Raw genomic sequence first — 23,388 nt, 5'->3', positions numbered from 1 at the left:
AGGCTACACACTGTAAAATTCCAACTATTTGACATTCTGGAAAAGGAAAACTATGGATAGAAAGACCGGTTTTTTCTAGGGGTTGAGGGGAAGGAGAGATGAATAGTTGGAACTTAGGGGATTTTTAGGCTGTGAAAATACTATGTATGACACTGTAATGATAGCTACTTCTTGTTATAAAGTATAGAATGCACAGCACCAAGAGTAAAGGCTAATGTAACTGTGAACTTTGGGTGATTATAATGTTGTCAGTGTGGATTGGTCATTTGTAACAAATGTTACTACTCTGGTGGTAGATATGCTGGATGTTGATAGTGGAGGAGGTCATGGTCTGGGGAGCAGGAAGTATAGATGGTATAAGGGAAATTTCTATGCCTTCCATTCAATTTGCCATAATGCTAATAATGTTTCTTTAAAAGATAAAATATTCACTAAAAAAAAAAAAGCTGAAGGAGTTTGTTAGATTTGCTAGATTTTCAGAGTTTGCTAGATTTCCCCAGTAAGAAATGCTAAAGGTAGTCCTCAGTTTGAAATGAATGGACACTTGACAGTAACGTGAAGACATATGAAGAAAGAAGCAATTTTGGTAAGAGTTTTACTGTAATTTAACTTATAACTCCACTTTTTACTTTCTATGTTATTTAAAAGACAAATAACTTTTAAAAAATTACTGCTTTGTTATATAGTATATAAAGATTTAATTTAATCAGTAACAGAAAGTAGGGAACAGATATGTTGAGTAGAGTTTTTATTAATTATAATCCTCAAGACTACTACAAAGAAAAAATATATAGATCATATATAAGAGGAAATGATAAGAGAGTCAAAATATTTTATTCAGAAGGAAAAGAAACAACACAAAAGTTGACAGTAAGAGGAAGTGAGGGACGGCAAATCTTTAAGGCATATAGAAAACTAATAACAAAATGGCAGGTCCTTCCTTACCAGCAGTTACTTTAAATATGAATAGACTTCATTTTCCAATCAGAAGACAGAGATTGGTAGAATGGTAAAAAACATGATCCGACTATATACATCTACTAGTTAGTGTTAGTTAGTGTTAGTCGCTCAGTTGTGCCCAACTCTTTGCGACCCCCATGGACTGCAGTCCACCAGGCTCCTCTGTCCATGAGATTTTCCAGGCAAGGATACTGGAGTGGGTTGCCATTTAAATTCAAAGACACAAATAGATTGAAAGTGAAGGGATGGTAAAAGATGCACATTTGAGAGAGCTGGGGTAGCTGTTTTAATATCAGACAAACTATACTTTAAATCTAAGAAAAATACAAGAGATAAGGACATTATATATTAATAGAAGGTTCAATATAGAAGACATAGCATTTATGTAACTAATAACAGCCCCTCAGGAGATATATGAAACAAAAATGGACAGAATTAAGAGGAAAAATAAACATTCTGTAAGCATAATTGGAGATTTCAATACCCTGCTTGCAATAATGCATAGATCAGCCAACCCAACATAAAATGATTAACAAAATAGAGTACATGAACAACATTATAAGGTAATTAGACCTAACACATTTAAGAATTTTTCACCTAACAATGGTGTGTGAATAGTGTGAAAAGTCACTCAGCCATGTCTGACTCTTTGTGACCCCATGGACTGTACAGTCCATGGACTTCTCCAGGCCAGAATACTAGAGTGGGTAGCCTTTCCCTTCTCCAGGGGATCTTCCCAACCCAGGGATCGAACCCAGGCCTCCTGCATTGCAGGCGAATTCCTTACCAGCTGAGCCACAAGGGAAGCCCAAGAATACTGGAGTGGGTAGCCTATCCTTTCTCCAGCAGATCTTCCTGATCCAGGAATGGAACCAGGGTCTCCTGCATTGCAGGTGGGTCCTTTACCAACTGATCTATCAGGGAAGGCCGAATTACCTAACAGTGGAAGAATACAAATTCTTAAGATCATGTGGGGCATTCACAATAGACTATATGTTTGACCATAACAGAATTTCTAATAAATTTTAAAAGAGGGATCACACAAAGTATCTTCTCTGACAACAATGGGATGTTAGAAATCCCTAACAGAAGGAAAATGAAAATTCACACATACGTAGAAATTAAATAGCACATTCTTAAGTACCCCATGGGTCAAAGAAGAAATTACAGTGGAAATTAGAAAATACATTTGACCCTCCATATCCATGGATTTCTCATCCATGAAGGAAAAAAAAGAAGATGCAAGAAACTCAAATCAGAAATGAAAATGGAGGCATTATTACTGACATTACAGAGATAAAAGGGATTCCAAGAGAATACTATGAGCAAGTTGTTATATATCAATAAATTACATAACCTAGAATAAATTCCTTGAAACACATAAATTACCTAAACTAATTTAATAAAAAATTCAACCCACCTATAAGAAATAAAGAGATTGAATCAGTAATCAGAAACCTCTAACAAAATTCTGAATCAAATGGTTTCACTAGTGAATTCTGCCAAATATTTGAGGAAGAGTTAGCACTAACTCTCCTCAGACTCTTTCAAAAATCTGAAGAGAAGGGAATAGTTATTCTATTGAGGCCTGCGTTACCCTAATACCAAAGCCAGATAAAGGCATCACAAGAAAATACAATGCATCCCAGTATCCCTTATGAATATAATGCATATGTCCTCAGAAAATATTAGCAAATTAAATCTAACAGTGTATTAAGAGGATTATTCACCTTGACAAGTGGGATTTATCCCAGTAGTATAAATACAATGCATCATATTAATAGAAAAAGGGAAAAAACTATGTAATCATTTTAACTGACATAGAAAAGTTATTTGATACAGTCCAATGTCCTTTCATGATTAAAAACTCTTAGAATGCAAAAATTAGAGGGAAAATTCCCCAACATGATAAAAGGTATTTATGAGAAACCATGGTGGGCCTTATACTCTGGTGAAAGACTAAAAGCTGTCATCCTAAAATCAGGAACAAGACAGGGATACATGCTTTTGTCACTGGTATTCACTGTTGTGCTGGAATTCCTGTGTACAAAATACATATAAATCACTTGTCTTTCTATATGCAGCACTGAACAATTTGAAAAAAATTCAGAAAGCAATTCTATTTACATTAGCATCTTAAAAAAATAAATACTTAGGAATAATCTAACCAAGGAAACAAAAGACACATGATGAAAACTAAGAAAATTTAGTAGACCTAAATAAATGGAAAGACAGCCCATTTTCATGGATAGGAAGACTTAACATTGTTAAGACATTATTACAGTTCTAAGTGATCTATATATATTTGACACAGTCCCTACAAAAATGGAAAACGCTTATCCTCAATTTTTTATACAATTGCAGGGAACCCTGGAAAGCCAAAATGACCTTTAAAAAATAAAATTGAAGGACCAACATTTGCCAACTTTGAAAGTTACTACAAAACAGTAATTAAAACAGTTTGGTCTTGGCTCAAGGACAGACATGTAGACTAATGGAATTGTAAAAAGAATCTAGAAATAAACACTGTCATATATGGTCAGTTTATTTTCTACAATGGTGCTGTTCAATGAAGGAGAGGATCATCTTTTTAATAAATGGTGCTGGGAAACTGGATATCCAGTGTGTGAAAGGATGAGATCCATACTTTACCCCAGATACAAAAAAATTAATCGGAATGGATTGAAGACATAAACCTAAGAGCTAAAACTATAAAACTCTTAGAAGAAAACATAGGGGAACATCTTTATGATGCTAGATTTGACAGTGGTTTCTTGAGCATGACACAAAAGCGCAGGCAATAAAAGAGAAAAATAGATAAATTTTACTTCATCATAATTATGCACTTTTGTATAAAAAAGAATACTATCAAAGTGGAAAGACAACCTACTGAATGTGCTGTGCTTAGTCACTCAGTCGTGTCCAACTCTTTGTAACCTTATGGACTGTAGCTTGCCAGGCTCCTCTGTCCATGGGGATTCTCCAGGCAAGAATACTGGAGTGGGTTGCCATGCCCTCCTCCAGGGGATCTTCCCCACCCAGGGATCAAACCCAGGTCTCCCGCATTGCAGGTGGATTCTTTACCATCTGAGCCACCAGGGACACCCACCTAGTGAATGAGAGAAAACATTTGCAAATTATATATCTGATAAGGGGGTTAATAGTCTAAAAAAATCTTCAACAACTTCAACAGTAACCAAAAAAAACCCAATTCAAAAATAGGGAAAGGATTTGAATAGATATTTCTCCAGAGGAGATGTACAAATGGCCAATAAACCTGTGAAAAGGAGTGTAATATCATTAATTATTGGAGAAATGTAAATCAAAAACCAAAATGAGATATCCCTTCACACCCATTATGATGGTGTTATGGACTGAATTGTCTTTCCAAAATTATATGGTGAAACCCTAACCCTGCCGTGTGATTGTGTTTTGAGATATGACCTCTAAGGAAATTAAGCTTAAATGAAGTTGTAAGAATGGGGCTCTAATAAGATAGGACTGGTGACCTTAAGAAGAAGAGGAAGAAACACCAGAGATCTCTCTCTTTCTGCATGTAGACAGAGAGAGGAAAGGCCTTGTGAGGACACCTTGAGAAGGTGGCTCTCTGTAAGCCAGAAATAGAGACCTCCCGAGAAACCAAAACTTCTGGCCCTACGATCTTGGACTTCAGGCCTCTAGGACTGTGAGAGCAGAAATTTCTATTGTTTAAGCCACCCAGTCTGCAGAATCATGTTATGGCAGTTGAGCTGACTAGTACAGATGTGTATGATTTTAAAAATTGAAAGCAAATGTTTGTGTGGATGTGGAGAAATTAGAACCTTGTGCTTTGCTCTTGGAAATATAAAATGCTGCAGCCATTGTGGAAAAAAGTTTGGCATTTTCTCAAAATGGTAAAACATAAAATTACCATATAACCTAGCTATTTTAATCCCAAATCTATATCCAAAAGAAATGAAAAGTGTCAGTTGAACAGATACTTTTATGCCCATGTTTATAGAAGCAGTATTCATAATAGCCAGAGGGTGAAAACAATACATAATCCATCAACATATGACTAGGTAACACAATAGGTATATACATACAATGGAATGTGGTTCAACCATAAAGAATAATGATATTTTGATTTAAGCCTCGACATGGATGGACCTTGAGAACAAACATGCTTAGTGATATAAGGCAGACTCAGAAGGATGAATTTAGTATGCTTCCACTTATATGAAGTACCTAGAACAGTCAAATTTCAAAGACAAAGTAGAATAGAATTTATTGGGGGCTACAGGGAGAGGGAAAGTATTATTATTTAATGAATAGAGTTTTGTTGGGGATGATAAAGAAGTTTTTGGTAGATATAGTAGTGATATAATGTGAATATTTAATGCTGATGAGCCACTACACTAAAGAATGATTAAAATTACAAATATCATATATATTTTACATTACACACAAAGTCTTAAAAAAAAAAAAACCCACCACTGATTTCATTAGGTAAGTGTTTAGGTATGAATGGAAACTACTAGGCTTATGGTAACAAACAAAAAGTTTCCAAAATCCTTATTTTTGCATGAAATTTGGATTTTTCCTCAACATTTTGTTGAGGAAACAAACAGATTCATGTGTTCATTTTCAAGGAAATGACTGAGCCAAAACGAAGTCTGAATAACTATAAGTTGTTGGTTAATCTTCTAATTAAAAATGGTATTCCATGAAAAAAATCAGCTAGTCCAGGTCACAACTTTTTTCCAGGAGTGCTTTGACTTAGTACAACTGTCATAGTACTGCTGTAACAAATATGTTATAGACTGAGGAGCTTAAATAGCAAGTGTTTATTTCTCACAGATCTGAGATTAAGGTGCCCACAGATCCTGTGTCTGGTGAGGACCTGCTTCCTAGTTTGCTCATGACCATCTTGTTGTATCCTCACATAGCAGAGAGCCGAGAGAACGGCAAGTATTCTTATATCTCCTCTCGTAAGGGCACTAATCCCACTTATTATGAAGGCTCTGCCATCATGACATATTTACTCCTAAAACCATCCCATTGGGGGTTAGGAAGTCAACAAACAGTCCATAACAACAGCCATCGTACTTTGATATGCTTCAAAAGTGCTCTTCTCCTCCTGATTGTTATAATAAACACACAGAATGAAATTTACCATCTCAACCATTTTGAAGAGTACAGTTCAGCAGTGTTAAGTATATTCACATTGTTGTGAAACATCTCCAGAACATTCTCATTTTGCAAAACTAAAGCTTCTGTTCCATTTTGTCACACGCAGTAAGATGTACTCAAGTGTTGAGATTTCATAAAGTTAATTTTGTTTGCTTCATCAAGGATCTCTTAAGATAAAACTGGCAAAAGAAAAAAATTCAAGTATTACATAGCAGTGAATAATACAATCAGTAGTAAGTAAAGTTTGGTGCCAATGCTTCAGTTTGCATCAGCAGTTTTATACACCATTGCTTTAGTACCATCAGTACAAATGTGAACACAACGAAGAGGGCAAATAATGTCTAAAATTTTGAAAATAGTTTTGACCTTGCAGGCTTTCTGAAAGGTTCTTAGGAACCCCTCTAAGTATCTGCAGACCACATATTGAGAACCAGTGATTTAAATCAGTTTTAGGGAGATCACTTTGGTGACAGCATAGAGGAAGGAGGTTGGAAAACCCAGACACCAGTTAGTTCAAGTGAAAGAAAGAAAATCTCAATTTGAATAATAGAGTGAAGATGAAAAGGAAAAGATGGATAAAGGTGAAATTTCAGAGGTGAAATTGATCTACAGAGATGTAGGTATGTCTTTGGAGAAGGTGATGGCACCCCACTCCAGTACTCTTGCCTGGAAAATCCCATGGACAGAGGAGCCTGGTAGGCTGCAGTCCATGGGGTCACGACGAATCGGACACGACTGAGCACCTTCACTTTCACTTTTCACTTTCATGCATTGGAGAAGGAAATGGCAACCCCCACCAGTGTTCTTGCCTGGAGAATCCCAGGGACGGGGGAGCCTGGTGGGCTGCCATCTATGGGGTAGCACAGAGTCAGACACAACTGAAGTGACTTAGCAGCAGCAGCAGCAGCAGCAGCAGCAGCAGCAGCAGCAGCAGCAGCAGCAGCAGGTATGTCTTTAGGATAATGAAAATATTGTCTGCCGGATTTTATTCCTCATTTCTACTTATTCAATTTGTATTATTAACCTAATTACTCATAAAAATTGAAAATTTCTCCAGTACCATAAGAAAAAAAAATGTAAACTAAATTAACAGATCTGGAAAAGAGGAGTAAGCTAGCTGGTGAGTTATCTGCTTCTATTTACTGTTTCAGTTTGAGGATTTATGACCATGTCCTTTATCAACTTCTGAATTAAACCATGTGTTGAACATGAATAGCTGTATATCATTAGTTTAGGAGAGTTTTAGGGGCTAATGCCTTCACTGTTCAAACTCTCAGTAGCAAACAGTGCAAATTGTTTTAAACACTTGGTTCTCGATATTTCAGTTTGAAGGTTTTTTTCCCCCTCCTCAAACAGCAGTTCAAATGCTTCGCCTTCAGAAGGTACACCACTAATAGGAAGTTATGGATGTACTCCTCATTCATTCCCAAAGTTCCAGCACCCTTCCCATGAACTTTTGAAGGAAAACGGCTTTACCCAACAAGTGTACCACAAGTATCGTAGAAGATGCCTAAGTGGTAAGATGCTTTCCTTTATATAGTCAGCTTTAAGACTAAAACATAATTGTAGCAAATTCAATTTGTAACATTTAATATCAGGTTAAATATTCTTTTATTTTGTTTTGTTTTAATTACCTTAAATGTTTTTATATATTCTTTATTCATGTATTTTATAGTTTAGATACATTAGGGAATAAAGTTTACTGTATTCTCATTACCATTGACAAATGCTTAAATTTGAGCAATGAGTCAGAAAAATGATTATTCTTTGTTTAGAAGAAACCCAAATATGTTTTTGGAGATTAATGTATTTCAGCTTTCTTTATTTTATGCTATGTAAAATTCTGCCATTTTGACTTTTTCCAGAGAGAAAATGTTTGGGAATTGGCCAGTCCCAAGAAATGAATACCCTCTTTCGTTTCTGGTCCTTCTTCCTCAGAGATCACTTCAATAAAAAAATGTATGAGGAATTTAGACAACTTGCTTGGGAAGATGCAAAAGAAAATTACAGGTCAAATATTTTCTCATATTTTTACACTTGGAGGGAATTTTTTATTTTTTAAAGTTGATTTATTTTTGGAAGAACCAGGTCTTCATTGCTATGCATGGGCTTTCTCTAGTTGCACCAAGTGCATGGGCTTCTCACTGCAGTAGCTTCTCTCTTTTCGGTGCACAGGCTCTGGTTCAAGTGGGCTCAGTAGTTGTGGCTCACAGACTTAGTTGCCCTGTGGCATGTGGGATCTTCCTGACCCAGGGATAGAACCCATGTCTCCTGCTTTGGCCAGGAGATTCTTAACCGCTAGACCATCAGGGAAGTCCCTGAAGTAGTCTGATTTTGGACTGTGAAAATACCATGTGATAGCTAAGGAAAAGACTGTATTAGTTTTCTGTTGCTGCATAGCAGAATACCCCAGAAATTAAAAGCTTAAAATAACAATCATTTATTAGGTAATAGTTTCTAAGGGTCAAGGCTCCAGGAACAACTTAACCGAGTTTCTCTGGCTCAGTTCCCCTGTAGGATTGCAGTCAAGGTATTGAATAGGGCTGCCGTCTCTGAAGAGGATAGAGGATCTTCTTCAAGCTCATTCACTTGGATATTGGCAAGAGGCTTAAGTACCTCACCACCTAGGCCTCCCCATAGGCATTTCACCATATGACTTCACTCAGAGTGAATGATCTAAGAAAGAGGAGAACTTCCAAGATGGACGCATCAATGTCTGACATAACCTACACCTGAAAGTGACATCACTTCTGCCATATTACTGTGTTCACACAAACCAACCCTGGTATAATATAGGAGGGAGCTACACAGGTTTGTGTATATCAGGAGGTGGGACTATTTGGAACTGTCTTAGTGGCTGGTACAAAAGCCAAATGAAATTTGAGAGACATTTTTCTCTCTCTTGCCCTCACCATTACAGATTTCCCTTGGATGTGCATATATACATCCCCAAATTGATACATGCTTAGAGCCAAACCAATTGTTAAGATTCCTTGAGACAAGAAGTAAGGCCTCTCATGATACCTCATGACTCACCTGTTCAATCTCATTTTTTCCTACTTCAGTTGACCCTTCAACAATACCAATTTGTACCTGAATGGGTCCACTTATCTGCATGTTTTTTTCAATAGTAAATACTATAGTACTACATAATCTATGTGTGATTGGATCTGTGGATTTCTTTTATAAAGCTCAAATAAGAATCCATTGTTAATCAAGTTGTGATCTTCAAGAGAAATACAAGATGCTGCAAAAACTTTTTTCTGAAAAAAAAATTTTTTTATACTTGCTCTAACTTGTGTAAAAATAAAGCCTGTTTAGTTTTCATCTAGAATCTTGATCAGGAATGATAGATAAATGGCATGTATACCTCATTACTGACATCTCTAATCAATCCCAGCATTATTTAATATTGTTCTCAAATTCAGATTTATAGTCTTTCTTCTCACACCTTTAATGGCTACTGCCAGTTTATCTGAGTTGGCACAAAAGGCAAAATTTGCCATTTCTTTAAAAAAATTTTTTTTAAATTTTATATTGGGGTATAGTTGATTTATAGTGTTGTGTTTCAGGTGTACAGCAGAGTGATTCATTTATATATATCCATTTTTTTTTTCAGATTCTTTGCCCAGATAGGTTGAGTAGTTTCCTGTATTATCTGTTTTATATATAGTAGTGTGTATATGTTAATCCAAACCTCCTAATTGACCCCTACCCCCACCTTTCCCCTTTGATAACCATAAGTTTGTTTTCAAGATCTGTGAGTCTGTTTCTATTTTATAAATAAGTTCATTTGTATCATCTTTTTAGATGCCATATATAATATTAAATGGTATTTGTCTTCCTCTGTCTGACTATACTTAGTATGATAATCTCTAGGTCCATCCATGTTGCTGCAAGTGGCGTTATTTTATTATTTATTTACGGCTGAGTAGGTTCCACTGTATGTATGTATACATCTTCTTTATCCATTCATCTGTTGATGGACATTTAGATTGGTTCCATATCTTGGCTATGGTAAATAGTGCTACTGTGAACATTGGGGTGCATGCATCTTTTCCAATTATAGTTTTCTCCAGATATATGCTCTGGAGTGAGATTGCTCGGTCATATGGTAGTTCTATTTTTCACTCTTCTCTGTACTGTTCTTCATAGTGCCTGATCTAGATATTCTCATTCAAACTGTGGTATGCTACCCATTAATGGGTTGAAATCAATTTAGTGGTTTTAACCTACTTAAAAATAACAGTAAATGCAGGGGACGTGGGTTCATCCCTGGTCAGGGAACTAAGATCCTACATGTTGTGGGGCAACTAAGTCCGCATGCTGCAACTACTACAGATTCCACATGATGCAATGAAGAACCCATGTGGCTCAACTAAGACCTGACTCAGCCAAATAAATTGTAGGTCAGTTGTTCAGTCGTGTCGGACTCTTTGCAACCCCATGGACTGCAGCACACCAGACTTCCCTGTCCTTCACTATCTCCCAGAGTTTGCTCAAACTCATGTCCATTGAGTCGGTGATGCCATTCAACCATCTCATTCTCTGTTGCCCCCTTCTCCTCCTTCTATCAATCTTTCCCAGCATCAGGATCTTTTTTAATGAGTTGACTGTTCGCATCAGGTGGCCAAAGTATTGGAGCTTCAACTTCAGCATCAGTCCTTGCCATGAATATTCAGTGTTGATTTCCTTTAAGATTGATGGGTTTGATCTCCTTTCCGTCTAAGGGACTCTCGAGTCTTCTCCAGCACCACAATTCCAAAGCATTGATTCTTCAGTACTCAGCCTTCTTTATGGTCCAACTCTCACATCCATACATGACTACTGGAAAAACCATAGTTTTGGCTATACAGACTGTCAGCAGCAACCTGATGTCTCCGCTTTTCTATATGCTGTGTAGGTTTGTCATAGCTTTCCTTCCAAGGAGCAAGCACCTTTTCATTTCATGGCTGTAGTCACTGTCCACAGTGATTGGAGCCCAAGAAAATAAATTCTATCACTGTTTCTACCTTTTCCCCATCTATATGCCATGAAGTGATGGGACCAGATGCTATGATCTTAGTTTTATGAATGTTGAGTTTTGAGAGGGTAACAGGCAGGAAGGCCAGGGGTCTCCAAATGGAGGAAATAGACTGCAAGTGTCAGACATATTTTCTCTATCTCTTAAGCAGCAGGAGGAAACAAACTACAAGTGTCTAGATTTTTTCACCTTTTCTATGCAAATTTAAATAGGGTGGCCATGTGCAACATAAACCTCCGCGCAAGCACAGAGGCTCGGACTATTGGCCCGCACACCACTACGCATGTGTGTCAACTACAAGGATGGGTGCTGGAGTTGAGGCTTTCTATTAACACCACAGCCAAAGAGGAGGGTAATACTGTGCCTCTTTGTCAAGCCAAGCCCTCCCCCAGCTTTATTAATCTTCAAGCAAGTTCCTCACCAGCCACTTTGCTGAAAATCCTGCCAACAAAGGTGCCTGCAGGTATTGACCACAAGCCCAAGGAATGCCTAGGACTCCTAGAATAGGCTTATTTTCCTGTGGAATGTGGAGAAGATGAAAGGAGAGTTAGGCCTGAATACAGAGATGAGAAGAAGGTGAGAAAGCAGTGATTGAGAAGAGAATTTCGCATTGGCTTCAACTCTTTGAATGGTTTTTTAGAGACTTATTTTCTTAAAAAAAGTTTTTATTAATCTTTATTGAGGTGTAACCAATGAACAGTTGTGAAAGTCCTGCAGTCAGTCCTGCTGGCCTTCGAAGTCAGATTCGCTGGGGATTCCTAGTCCTTTGTCATTGTTGGGTTCCAGTGTCCTGTTGATGGTTATTAACCAGCTAGTTGCAATTTTGGTGGCCTCACAGGAGATGAGTGCATGACTTGGTCACATAGGAGAAGGTGAGTGCCTTCTTAAATCTGTTTCTAGAGAGGCTTCTTTATTCTGTATAAATAAGGAGACTGAGCAGTGATGTATATCATAAATGATCGCAATATTGTTAATTATCCTCCAATTAAAAAATAAAAAAAAGGAAGACTGAGCAGGAATAAGGCTGAAGTGAAGCTTGAGGAATTGGGGTTGGGCACTGAAAAAATTTTGATTAAGCTATTATCTGAGGAAAAAAGAGAAATAATCAAAATAATTTTAGAAAGAGAGAGTCTCTGATGTTTGTGGATAAGTTTGGACCTACCTGCTTGGAAAGAGGAAGGATACGTTATGTCTGGATGTATGTTTGTTTCATCATCTTCATCAAAATGCAATTTTTGAATAAGATCTGAATGGGTTTCCCTCTAGCCTTAGCTAGTGATCTCTCCATTCACACTAAAAATTTAAGAGTTATGCTCCCATTAGAATGGCATCAAGAAAACAAAAAATAACAGTTGCTGTTGAGGATGTGGTGAAAAAGGAACCTTTATATACTATTGGTGGAAATGTAAATTGGTCCAGTCACTATGGAAAGCAATAAAGAGTTTCCTCAAAAAATTAAAAATAGATCTGCCATGTGACCCAGCAGTTCCACTACTGGGTATATACCCAAAGGAAATGAAAACAGTATTTTGAAGAGAGAAGTGCACTCCCATGTTTATCACAGTGTTCCCAATAGCCAAGATGGCAAATAGATGGGGAAGTAATGGAAACAGTGACAGACTTTATTTTTGGGGGGGCTCCAAAATCACTGCAGATGGTGACTGCAGTCATGAAATTAAAAGGTGTTTGCTCCTTGGAAGAAAAGTTATAACCAACCTAGACAGCATATTAAAAAGCAGAGACATTACTTTGCCTGCAAAGGTTCATCTAGTCAAAGCTATGCTTTTTGCAGTAGTCACGTATGGATGTGAGAATTGAACTGTAAAGAAAGCTGAGTGCCAAAGAATTGATGCTTTTGAACTGTGGTGTTGGAAAAGACTCTTGAGAGTCCCTTGGACTGTAAGGAGATCCAACCAGTCAATCTTCAAGGAAATCAGTCCTGAATATTCATTGGAAGGACTGATGCTGAAGCCGAAACTCCAAAACTTTGGCCACCTAATGCAAAGAACTGGCTCATTTGAAAAGACCCTGATGCTGGAAAAGATTGAAGATGGGAGGAGAAGGGGACAACAGAGGATGAGATGGTTGGATGACATGAGTTTGGATAAACTCTGGGAGTTGGTGATGGACAGGGAAGCCTGGTGTGCTGCGGTCCGTAGGGTCTCAAAGAATTGGACACGACTGAGTGACTGAACTGAACTGAACTGAGCTGGAGACAACCTAAATGCCCTTCAGAGAATGAATGGATAAAAAAGATGCAGTATGTATGTGCAGTGAAATATTATTCAGTCATAAGAATATTATTCAGCCAGTTTCCAACAACACAAGAGAAGACTGTTCACATGGACATCACCTGATGGTCAACACCGAAATCAGATTGATTATATTCTTTGCAGGCAAAGGTGGAGAAGCTCTATACAGTCAGCAAAAACAAGACTGGGAGCTGACTGTGGCTCAGATCATGAACTCCTTATTGCAAAATTCAGACTTAAATTGAAGAAAGTAGGGAAAACCGCTAGACCATTCAGGTATGACCTGAATCAAATCCCTTATGATTATACAGTGCAAGTGACAACTAGATTCAAGGGATTAGATCCAGTAGACAGAGTGCCTGAAGAACTAAAGACAGAGGTTCATGACATTTTATAGGAGGCAGTGATCAAGGCCATTCCTGAGAAAAGGAAGGGCAAAATGGTTGTCTGACAAAGCCTTACAAATAGCTGAGAAAAGAGAAGGTAAAGGCAAAGGAGAAAAGGAGAGATATACCCATCTGAACGCAAAGTTCCAAAAACAGGTTCCAAATAAGAAAGCCTTCCTCAGTGATCAGTGCAAAGAAATAGAGGAAAACAATTGAATGGGAAAGACTAGAGATCTCTTCAAGAAAATTAAAGATACCAAGGGAACATTTCATGGAAAGATGGGCTCAATAAAGGACAGAAATGGTATGGACCTAACAGAAGCAGAAGATATTAAGAAGAGGTGGCAAAAATACACAGAAGAACTATACAAAAAAGATCTTCATGACCCAGATAACCACGATGGTGTGATCACTCACCTAGAGCCAGACATCCTGGAATGTGAAGTCAAGTGGGGCTTAGGAAGCATCACTACGAACAAAGCTAGTGAAGGTGATGGAAATCCAGTTGAGCTATTTCAAATCCTAAAAGATGATGCTGTGAAAGTGCTACAGTCAATATGCCAGCAAATTTGGACAACTCAGCAGTGGCCACAGGACTGGAAAATGTCCATTATTATTCCAATCCCAAAGAAAGGCAATGCCAAAAAATGTTCAGACTACCACACAATTACACTCATCTCACACGCTAGCAAAGTAATGCTAAAAATTCTCCAAGCCAGGCTTCAACAGTACATGACCCAAGAACTTCCAGATGATCAAGCTGGATTTAGAAAAGGCAGAGGAACCAGAGATCAAATTGCCAACATCTGCTAGATCATCGAAAAAGCAGAATAGTTTCAGAAAAAACATCTACTTTATTGACTACGCCAAAGCTTTTGACTGTGTGGATCACAACAAACTGAGGAAAATCCTTTAAGTGATGGGAATGCCAGACCACCTCTCCTGCCTCCTGAGAAAACTGTATGTAGGTCAAGAAGCAACAGTTAGAACTGGACATGGAAGAATGGACTGGTTCCAAATGGGGAAAGGAGTATGTCAAGGCTGTATATTGTCACCCTGCTTATTTAACTTATATGCAGAGAACATAATGAGAAACACTGGGCTGGATGAAGCACAAGCTGGAATCAAGATTGCTGGGAGAAATATCAATAACCTTAGATACATAGATGAAACCACCCTTATGGCTGAAAGCAAAGAACTAAAGAGCCTCTTGATGAAAGTGAAAGAGGAGAGTGAAAAAGTTGGCTTAAAACTCAACATTCAGAAAACTGAGATCATGGTATCCGATCCTATCACTTTATGGCAAATAGACAGGGAAACAATGGAAACAGTGAGAACTTTATTTTGGGGGGATTCAAAATCACTGCAGATAGTGACTGCAGCCATGAAGCTGAAAGATGCTTGCTCCTTGGAAGAAAAGTTATGACCAACCTAGACAGCATATTAAAAAGCAGAAACATTACTTTGCCTACAAAGGTCCATCAAGTCAAATCTATGGTTTTTGCAGTAGTCATGTATGGATGTGAGAACTGGACTATAAAGAAAGCTGAGCACCAAAGAGTTGATGCTTTTGAACTGTGGTATTGGAGAAGACTCTAAAAGTCCCTTGGACTGCAAGGAGATCCAACCAGTCCATCCGAAAGGAAATCAGTTCTGAATATTCATTGGAAGGACTGATGCTGAAGCTGAAACTCCAATACTTTGGCCACCTGATGCAAAGAACTGACTCATTTGAAAAGACCCTGGGAAAGATTGAAGGTGGGAGGAGAAGGAGATGACAGAGGATGAGATAGTCGAACTGCATCACTGATGCGATGGACATGAGTTTGAGTAGGCTCAATGGACATGAGTTTGAGTAGGCTCCGGGAGTTGGTGATGGACAGGGAACCCTGGTATGCTGCAGTCCATGGGGTTGCAAAGAATCAAACACAACTGAGCGACTGAATTGAACTGACCTGAACCAAATTTAAAAAGAGGTTTCTTTTAAAATTCTGTGTTGCTGTGAGGACACCTGGCTCCACCAGAACGTAACGTTTCTCAAACCTTGAGCTAGCTGATGAGATGCGTTTTTCTTTTGGAAATGTTTGTCTTAAGCTATGTTAATGAACTATGTATTGATCCTAGACTCTGTCTTCAAGTTGTTTCTGCCTAAGACTCATGAACCTACTTGACAAACCAGTATGTTTTACTCATGCAAATGTTCTCTTAAGCTATGTTAATGAGACTGTATTTGCTTGGAAACCTGCCTTTCTTCAAGATTCATGTCCATCATTTTATGGCTGGGGCAACTCACCTTGTGCCATTGTTATCTCAAAATGTATGTTGTGGGTGAGGGGCCTGGTGCCAGTCTCTGAGTTTGGAGACATTTCCTTTCTCTAATTAGCTAACTGCTAGTAGCTATGTAACATCTGGCTAAAGATCAGCAGGAGGGGCACTCTTTATGCCCCCTTCTGATGTCTATGTCAGAAGCTTTCTCTATCTCTTTTATACTTTAATAAAATTTTATCACACAAAAGCTCTGAGCGATCAAGCCTCATCACTAGCCCCAGATGGAATTCCTCTCCTCAGGACACCAAGAATACTGGAGTCGTTCATGGCTTAACAACAACCTTTCAGTTTTAAACCAACCTTTTCACTCTCCTCTTTCACCCTCATCAAGAGGCTCTTTAGTTTTTCTTTGCTTTCTGCCATTAGAGTGGTATCATCTGCATATCTGAGGTTGCTGATATTTCTTCTGGCAATCTTGATTCCAGCTTGTGATTGATCCAGCTCGGCATTTCGCATGATGTACTCTACATAAACGGAGTAACTATATACAGCCTTCATGTGCTTCTTTCCTAGTTTTGAACCGGACCTTTGTTCCATGTCTGGTTCTAACTGTTGCTTCCTGACCTGCATGCAAGTTTCTCAGGAGGCAGGTCAGGTTGTCTGGTATTCCCATCTTTTAAGAATTTTCCACAGTTTGTTGTGATCCACAGAGTCAAAGGCTTCAGTGTAGTCAATGAAGCAAAGTAGATGTTTTTCTGGAATTCCCTTGCTTTTTCTATGATCCAGCGGATGTTGGCAATTTGATCTCTGGTTCCTCTGCCTTTTCTAAATCTAGCTTGAATATCTGGAAGTTCTTTGCTTATGTAGTGTTGAAGACATCTTGAAGGATTTTGAGTATTACCTTACTAGCATGTGAAATGAGCACAATTGTGTGACATTTTGAACATTTTTTGGCATTGCTTTTCTTTGGGATTGGAATGAAAACTGACCTTTTCCAGGTCTATGGCCACTGCTGAGTTTTCCAAATTTGCTGGCATATTGAATGCAGCACTTTAACAGCATCATCTTTTAGGATTTTTAATAGCTCAGCTGGAATTCCATCACCTCCACTGCCTTTGTAGTAATGCTTACTAAGGTCCACTTGACTTTCCCACTCCAGGATGTCTGGCTCTAGGTGAGTGACCACACCATCATGATTATTTGGATCTTCTGTGTATTCTTGTAACCTCTTCATAATCTCTTCTGCTTCTGTTAGGTCCTTGTCATTTCTCTTCTTTTTTGTGCCCATCTTTGCATGAACTGTTCCCTTGGTCTTTCCCATTCTATTGTTTTCCTCCATTTCTTTGCACTGTTCATATAAGGCTTCTTATCTCTAGTTGCTATTCTCTGGAACTCTGCATCCAGTTGGGTATATCTTTCCCTTTTTCCTTTGCATTTTGCTTCTCTTCTTTTCTCAGCTATTTGTAATGTCTCCTTAGACAACCATTTTGCCTTCTTGCATTTCTTTTTCTTTGGGATGTTTTTGGTCACTGCCTCCTATACAGTGTTATGAACTTACATCCATAGTTCTTCAGGCACTCTGTCTACCATACCTAATCCCTTGAATCTATTTGTTACCTTCACTGTATGATCGTAAGGGATTTGATTTAGGTCATACCTGAATGGTCTAGTGGTTTTCCTTACTTTCTTCAATTTAAGTAAGCCTCAGTTTTCAATGAGGAGCTCCTGAGCTGAGCTACAGTCAGCTTCAGGTCTTGTTTTTGCTGACTCTATAGAGCTTTTCCATCTTCAGCTGCCAGGAATATAATCAATCTGATTTCAGTATTGACCATCTGGTGATGTCCATAGTCTTCTCTTGTGTTGTTGAAAGGGGGTCTTTGCTATGACCAGTGTGTTCTCTTGGCAAAACTCTTAGCCTTTGACCTGCTTCATTTTGTACTCCATGGCCAAACTTGCTTGTTACTCCAGGTGTCTCTTGATTCCTACTTTTGTATTCCAGTCCCCTATGATGAAAAGGACATCTTTTATTAGTTCTAGAAAGTCTTGTAAGTCTTCATAGAACTGTTTGACTTCAGCCTCTTCAGCATTAATGGCTGGGGCATAGATGTGAATTACTGTGATATTGAATGGTTTGCCTTGGAAATGAATAGAGATCATTCTGTCATTTTTAAGATGCACCCAAGTACTGCCAAGTAAATAATTTTCATTTTACATAGAAAATATGAGACTTCACTGATGATAGTGAAGTTAATATGTTTTACAATTCATAGATAAATGCAAATTTTTAAATTATTTGTGAAACTTATGTATATTTTTATGTATACAAATAGGTGTTGTATTGACTGTCACAAGGTAAAGTATTTTTCTTACTGTTAGAACTAAGTTTTAAGGCTTTTGTTATAATTAGTCTCATCATATTTTGGTACTTATGCAAACAATTTCTATTTGTTCCTCAGGACTTTCTAGTAACTTTTCTACCCAAGTATAGATTGGCAGCTCTCCTTCTTTGTTCCTGTGCTATCCTGTATATAGATTTTTAAAACAGTGTTATAATTTTGATCTATTTCTGCAGTGTTCATGATGAGACTGCATTAGCTATTCCTTAGCAAGTATAGCTCAATGGTTAAGCACCTGAAGGCTTTCAAATCAAACCCATTAACTTACTGTGACCTTGGCAAGTTATAATCCCAGTAAGCTTTAGGTTCTTTATCTATAAAGTGGGGGAAACTATGGTAGATACCCTCATAGGGTTATTGTGAAGATTTAAAAAAGAAAACACAACATTTAAAGGGCTTAACATATTGCCTGATATGCTCAATAAATGATTATTCTTATTAGAAAGATCAGTACTAAATATATCCATTAACTAACATTAGCATAAGATGATTTCAAGAAGGAAGGAGAGAAACAACATTTCATAGATATCTGCAATGTGCCAGGTCTGGTTTTTTAGTGCTTTACAAATATTATCTGACATTGAAAAGTAGGATATTATTACCCTCATTTTTAGGGATATGATTATAAACTAGAATTCAAATATAGTTCTTTCTGGTTTTCAACTTTTTTGTTTTCCACTCATCTAAGCTGTCTCACAGTGATGTGTCAGTGAATAAATGACAGCTGAGAGGCTGGTCATATTCCCCTACTCTTTCCTCCAGCAGTTATGCTACATATTTGAGTTGCAGTATTAATGTCATGCTTTTGATCTTTGAAATTAGTTTTCTAAAAAAATTAGACTGGGAATCCAGATATTGTAGTAGTCAGTTGTCCTTTACCAATAATCTAAGAATCCTAATATTCCTTTAAAATATCATTCACTCAGTATAACCTAAAATTTCTCAATTCTGCAAGAGATTATTATTTCATTTGTTTGGAGTGGAGCCTGCATTTTTTAAAAAGCTCCCTAGATGGTCCATATATGTAGTCAAGGTGAGGACCACTGGTATCAATATAATATGATTCCATTAAGAAGAGTTTTAAGATAGGTTTTTCATTCTTAACTGTTGTTTCGTGAGTCTTCAGTCAGACAAACTCAAGGAAAAGCATCATTTATGGCTACCAAAGGAAAGGACTCAGGTTAGTGTGGTTGGTAAGCCCACATTTCTCTTGGCACCTTGCCAAGAAATTTGTTTATTCTTCCAGGCAGACTGTCACTCCATTTTAAATAAGCTGGTTACAAAAGACATGCATACACACGTCCTCTTGTGAATAATAGCTAGGCAATGTTATGTTACCAGGAATAAAGAAATGTTGCCTCTCCTCCACTGAGGTGTCCAGAATGATTTAGAGATTCTAACTGAGGAAGTTTTTTAAATTGTAACATGTTATAGTTGAATGAGCTAGATGGCACCTTTTCTGTTGTCCATCAACTTATCCATGTCCACTCTCATGGATTCTGCTCATCCCCGTTAGTTGCAGGTTGAGCCCATGTAGTTTCTTGATCCATTGTCCAAAACTTGTCTCAGGTTCTCTAGGTGGTTGTAAGAAGAAAGAAATTTACTTTCTGATTTATGCAGTGATACAATTCTTCTGGAAAATTATCTTTTATTTAATGTGCTTTATAAACAGGAAGGTACTCTTAGAAGACAGTTTTAATTAGGTTTGTCCCTTTATAGTTGGGGCTTTCCTGGTGGCTCAGACGGTGAAGCATCTGCCTGCAATGTGGGAGACCTGGGTTCCATCTGTGGGTTGGGAAGATCCGCAGGAGAAGGAAATGGCAGCCCACTCCAGTACTGTTCCCCGGAAAATTCCGTAGACGGTGGAACCTGGTGGGCTACATGGGATTGCAAGGAGTTGGACACAACTGAGCAACTTCACTTCACTTTATAGTTGATTGAGTCAACCACACCTAGGGTCTATGACCCAAGAGTATGGTCTTTATTTTCCTAGAGTAGGAAATGCTTTTCCTAGAGTAGGAAATTAAATGCTCCTTTAAGAGCATTTAATACCATGTACTAAAACACCATTGCAAGCCTTGGTTTGGAAAAAAATCTAAAACTGCCAATTTGTCACTAAATCTTTTGAAATACCAAGAGTTCTTCAGAAATAACAGAAAGAGATCCTCTGTTCAAAGAAGCCATGCTCTAGTTGTTCATGGGCTGCCTCTTATTTTGCACATCTCCAGTATACCTCCATGAGATACTGTGTCCAAGTCAACAAAAATAGGAAAACCAGCCGTGGATTAAAAAACTACATACAATTAAACATGCTTTTTTGGGATTATTTGTGCCATGTTTGCTTATGTCAGTGCTATTAAGTATTATTATTTGCATTGTCACAGTGAAAATTTTATTATAAACCATCCCCCCCCCCCCCCCCCGCTGCAGGTATGGATTAGAATGTCTGTTCAGGTTTTATAGTTATGGACTGGAAAAAAAATTCAGACAAGAAATTTTTAAGGATTTCCAAGAAGAAACCAAGAAAGACTACGAATCTGGTAAAAAAAAAACAATAACCTTATTCAATTTGAAAATTGTAAATGTGAATCTGTCAATAAACAGGGAGATTGTATCCTTTTTTGGGGGGTGGTACCACTATTATGATTTGTTATAAAGGATGGAGCACCATATAGTAAGAAGGTTTTTCATGTGAGATGTTGGAAAATAATCACTCCCAAGAGTTTCTTTATGGATTTGCATTTTGTCATTATTCCTTTGACTTACATGACTACTCACTGATGTTCCATTATGTGAAAATTCTATGTACTATGAGCAAGTGTGCTTGGAATACAGGCTCTGGGCTAGATCCCTAAGTCTGAATTCCATTTCCACCCCTTAGTAGCTCTGTGGCCATGCTTAAGTTGCTTAATTTAACCTTATTTAACTTGCTATTAACTTGCTGATCAGTTGACTCATCAGTAATATTTACACAAGAGCACCTATATTACAGGGTGGTGTATAGTTCAGATTAGTTTAATATACAATAAACCACTTAAATAATACCTGTTATATAGCAAATGCTTAATAAATGTTAGCTGCCGTTATTCATTGCAGTGTTAGCCTCAAGATCTAGATAAAGTGTATATTAGAAGACATGGCTTAATGCTGGTAGGATCATAGTCAATATGAATCATTTTTTAAGATTCTATATATTTGATTGTATATATTCTTTGTTACTAGGTCAGCTGTATGGATTAGAAAAGTTTTGGGCTTATCTAAAATATTCTCAATCTAAAACACAATCTATTGACCCCAAACTTCAGGAATACCTCTGTAGCTTTAAGAAGCTGGAAGACTTCCGTGTTGATGTAAGTTTTAAGTTCTTTCACTGTATTATTTTTATTACTCTTATATTTGAGCTATTTGGGCTTATCAGTGACTTTCTTAACTTTAATTTTATAATTTTTATTTTTTAACTTTCATTTTAAAAATTCAACTTTCTAGTTTTGAAATCAAATTTTAAAATAGGTGCAAAAATGGGACTTCCCTGGTAGTCCAGTGATTAAGACTCTACACTTCCAATGTGGGTAGCACAGGTTTGATTCTGGGTCAGAGAACTAAGATCCCACATACCGTGAGGCCAAAAAGGGAAGAAAAAAACAAAACAGGTACAAAAATTGTATAGAGAATTCCCATATACTCAGTTTACCCAGAGTCCCTAAATGTTAATATCTTACATAACCACAGTGGAGTTGTCAGTCACTTTGATCAATTTGATTTCAAGAGGAAAAGGAAACATTTTTTAGAGAATGGAATGAGCATAAGATAAAGGAAAAGGGGAAAGAAGAGAAAAGAGAAAAAAGGAAAGAAGAATCAAAAGGAGCAGAAAAGAGAGAGGTGAAAGGTAAACTAGGTACTATAATTTGTCTTGCAGTTTTGTGTAAATAGATTTGATAACCCAGGGGTGCAGTTAATAAAAGTGCCGACATCTCTGGAATTAAAGAGCTGTGTTTCCAGAATGGTCCGGCCAGTTCTGTCACAAAGATGTCCTTGCTTTATAATATTATAATGACTTTGGCCCTATCTGAAGAGCGTTCAAGAATTCAGACCTCTGCTTTTAAATACAGTAGAAGTTTGGAGAAGGAAAAGATTAGAGTTATAAATGCTTTGCACTTGATGAAAGTGGCATAAAGAACAAAAATAGCCTCTCTGAAACGTTTTCCCAGAATTATGGAACCCAGTGTATGTTTATGCTCTACCATATAGTTCAAGCCCTAAAAATAGGAGAAGCTTAATAAACATGTGTTGAATGAAAGAATTAACTGACAGGAAGGAAATTTAAGTTTAATACCTTAAATTTCTGTTAAATTTTCCTTATACTAATAAAATCTACTAAAGTTTCCCTCTGTTAGAAAATTCTGACCTTAGATTTTGAAGGGTGAAGAAAATAGTAAAATCATCACTATGTTGTCTTTCATAATTTGCAGCCCCCTATTGGTGAGGAGTTTGGAAGAAAAAGACATTCATCTACTTCTGGTGAGGAGAGTAATCGTCATAGACTTCCATCTAATTCCTCTACAAAGCCACCAAGTGTTGCTAAGCCTACACCTGCTAATCAGCTTCAGGTTCCAATAAATTCTCCCAGAAGGAACACTTCACAGGAGTCCAGTGACAGTTCACACCAGAACAATGCTGCCTCAGTCCCAACAAATGGTGAACTGCCTGAGAAATAGACTCTTAACAAAAGTTGTTTACCCTTGAAATCAACATTTACATCAGTATTTATTTGGGAAAATCTTCTGATGTTTAATTGTGATAATCAGAAAAAAGAAAAAGGAAGAAAAATGGTAGCATTTTTTTCTAGCAGGATAAATTCTAAAAATGTTGCCTTGATTTCACCAAAGATAGTTTTGGTAACCTTTTATAGAGATCCTCTAGTAATATATTTT

General features: G+C 37.5%; 1 protein-coding gene across 1 annotated transcript in view; it reads left to right on the top strand.

The window, feature by feature from the left end:
• The window catches only part of LARP1B (La ribonucleoprotein 1B), a 123,231-nt gene extending 100,059 nt beyond the window's left edge, over nt 1–23,172 (top strand). Inside the window, exons 15-19 of the mRNA XM_052654583.1 lie at nt 7,489–7,649; nt 7,998–8,142; nt 20,888–20,997; nt 21,680–21,807; nt 22,927–23,172. Of these exons, the coding sequence (XP_052510543.1) occupies nt 7,489–7,649; nt 7,998–8,142; nt 20,888–20,997; nt 21,680–21,807; nt 22,927–23,172 (790 nt within the window). The remainder of the gene's footprint in view (nt 1–7,488; nt 7,650–7,997; nt 8,143–20,887; nt 20,998–21,679; nt 21,808–22,926) is intronic.
• The last annotated feature ends 216 nt before the right edge of the window (nt 23,173–23,388 follow it).

The sequence above is a fragment of the Budorcas taxicolor genome, chromosome 17 (assembly GCF_023091745.1).
Source record: "Budorcas taxicolor isolate Tak-1 chromosome 17, Takin1.1, whole genome shotgun sequence".
NCBI lineage: Eukaryota > Metazoa > Chordata > Mammalia > Artiodactyla > Bovidae > Budorcas > Budorcas taxicolor.
The sequence above is the reverse complement of the archived record's forward strand: the minus strand, read 5'-3'. Positions and strand labels throughout refer to the sequence as shown.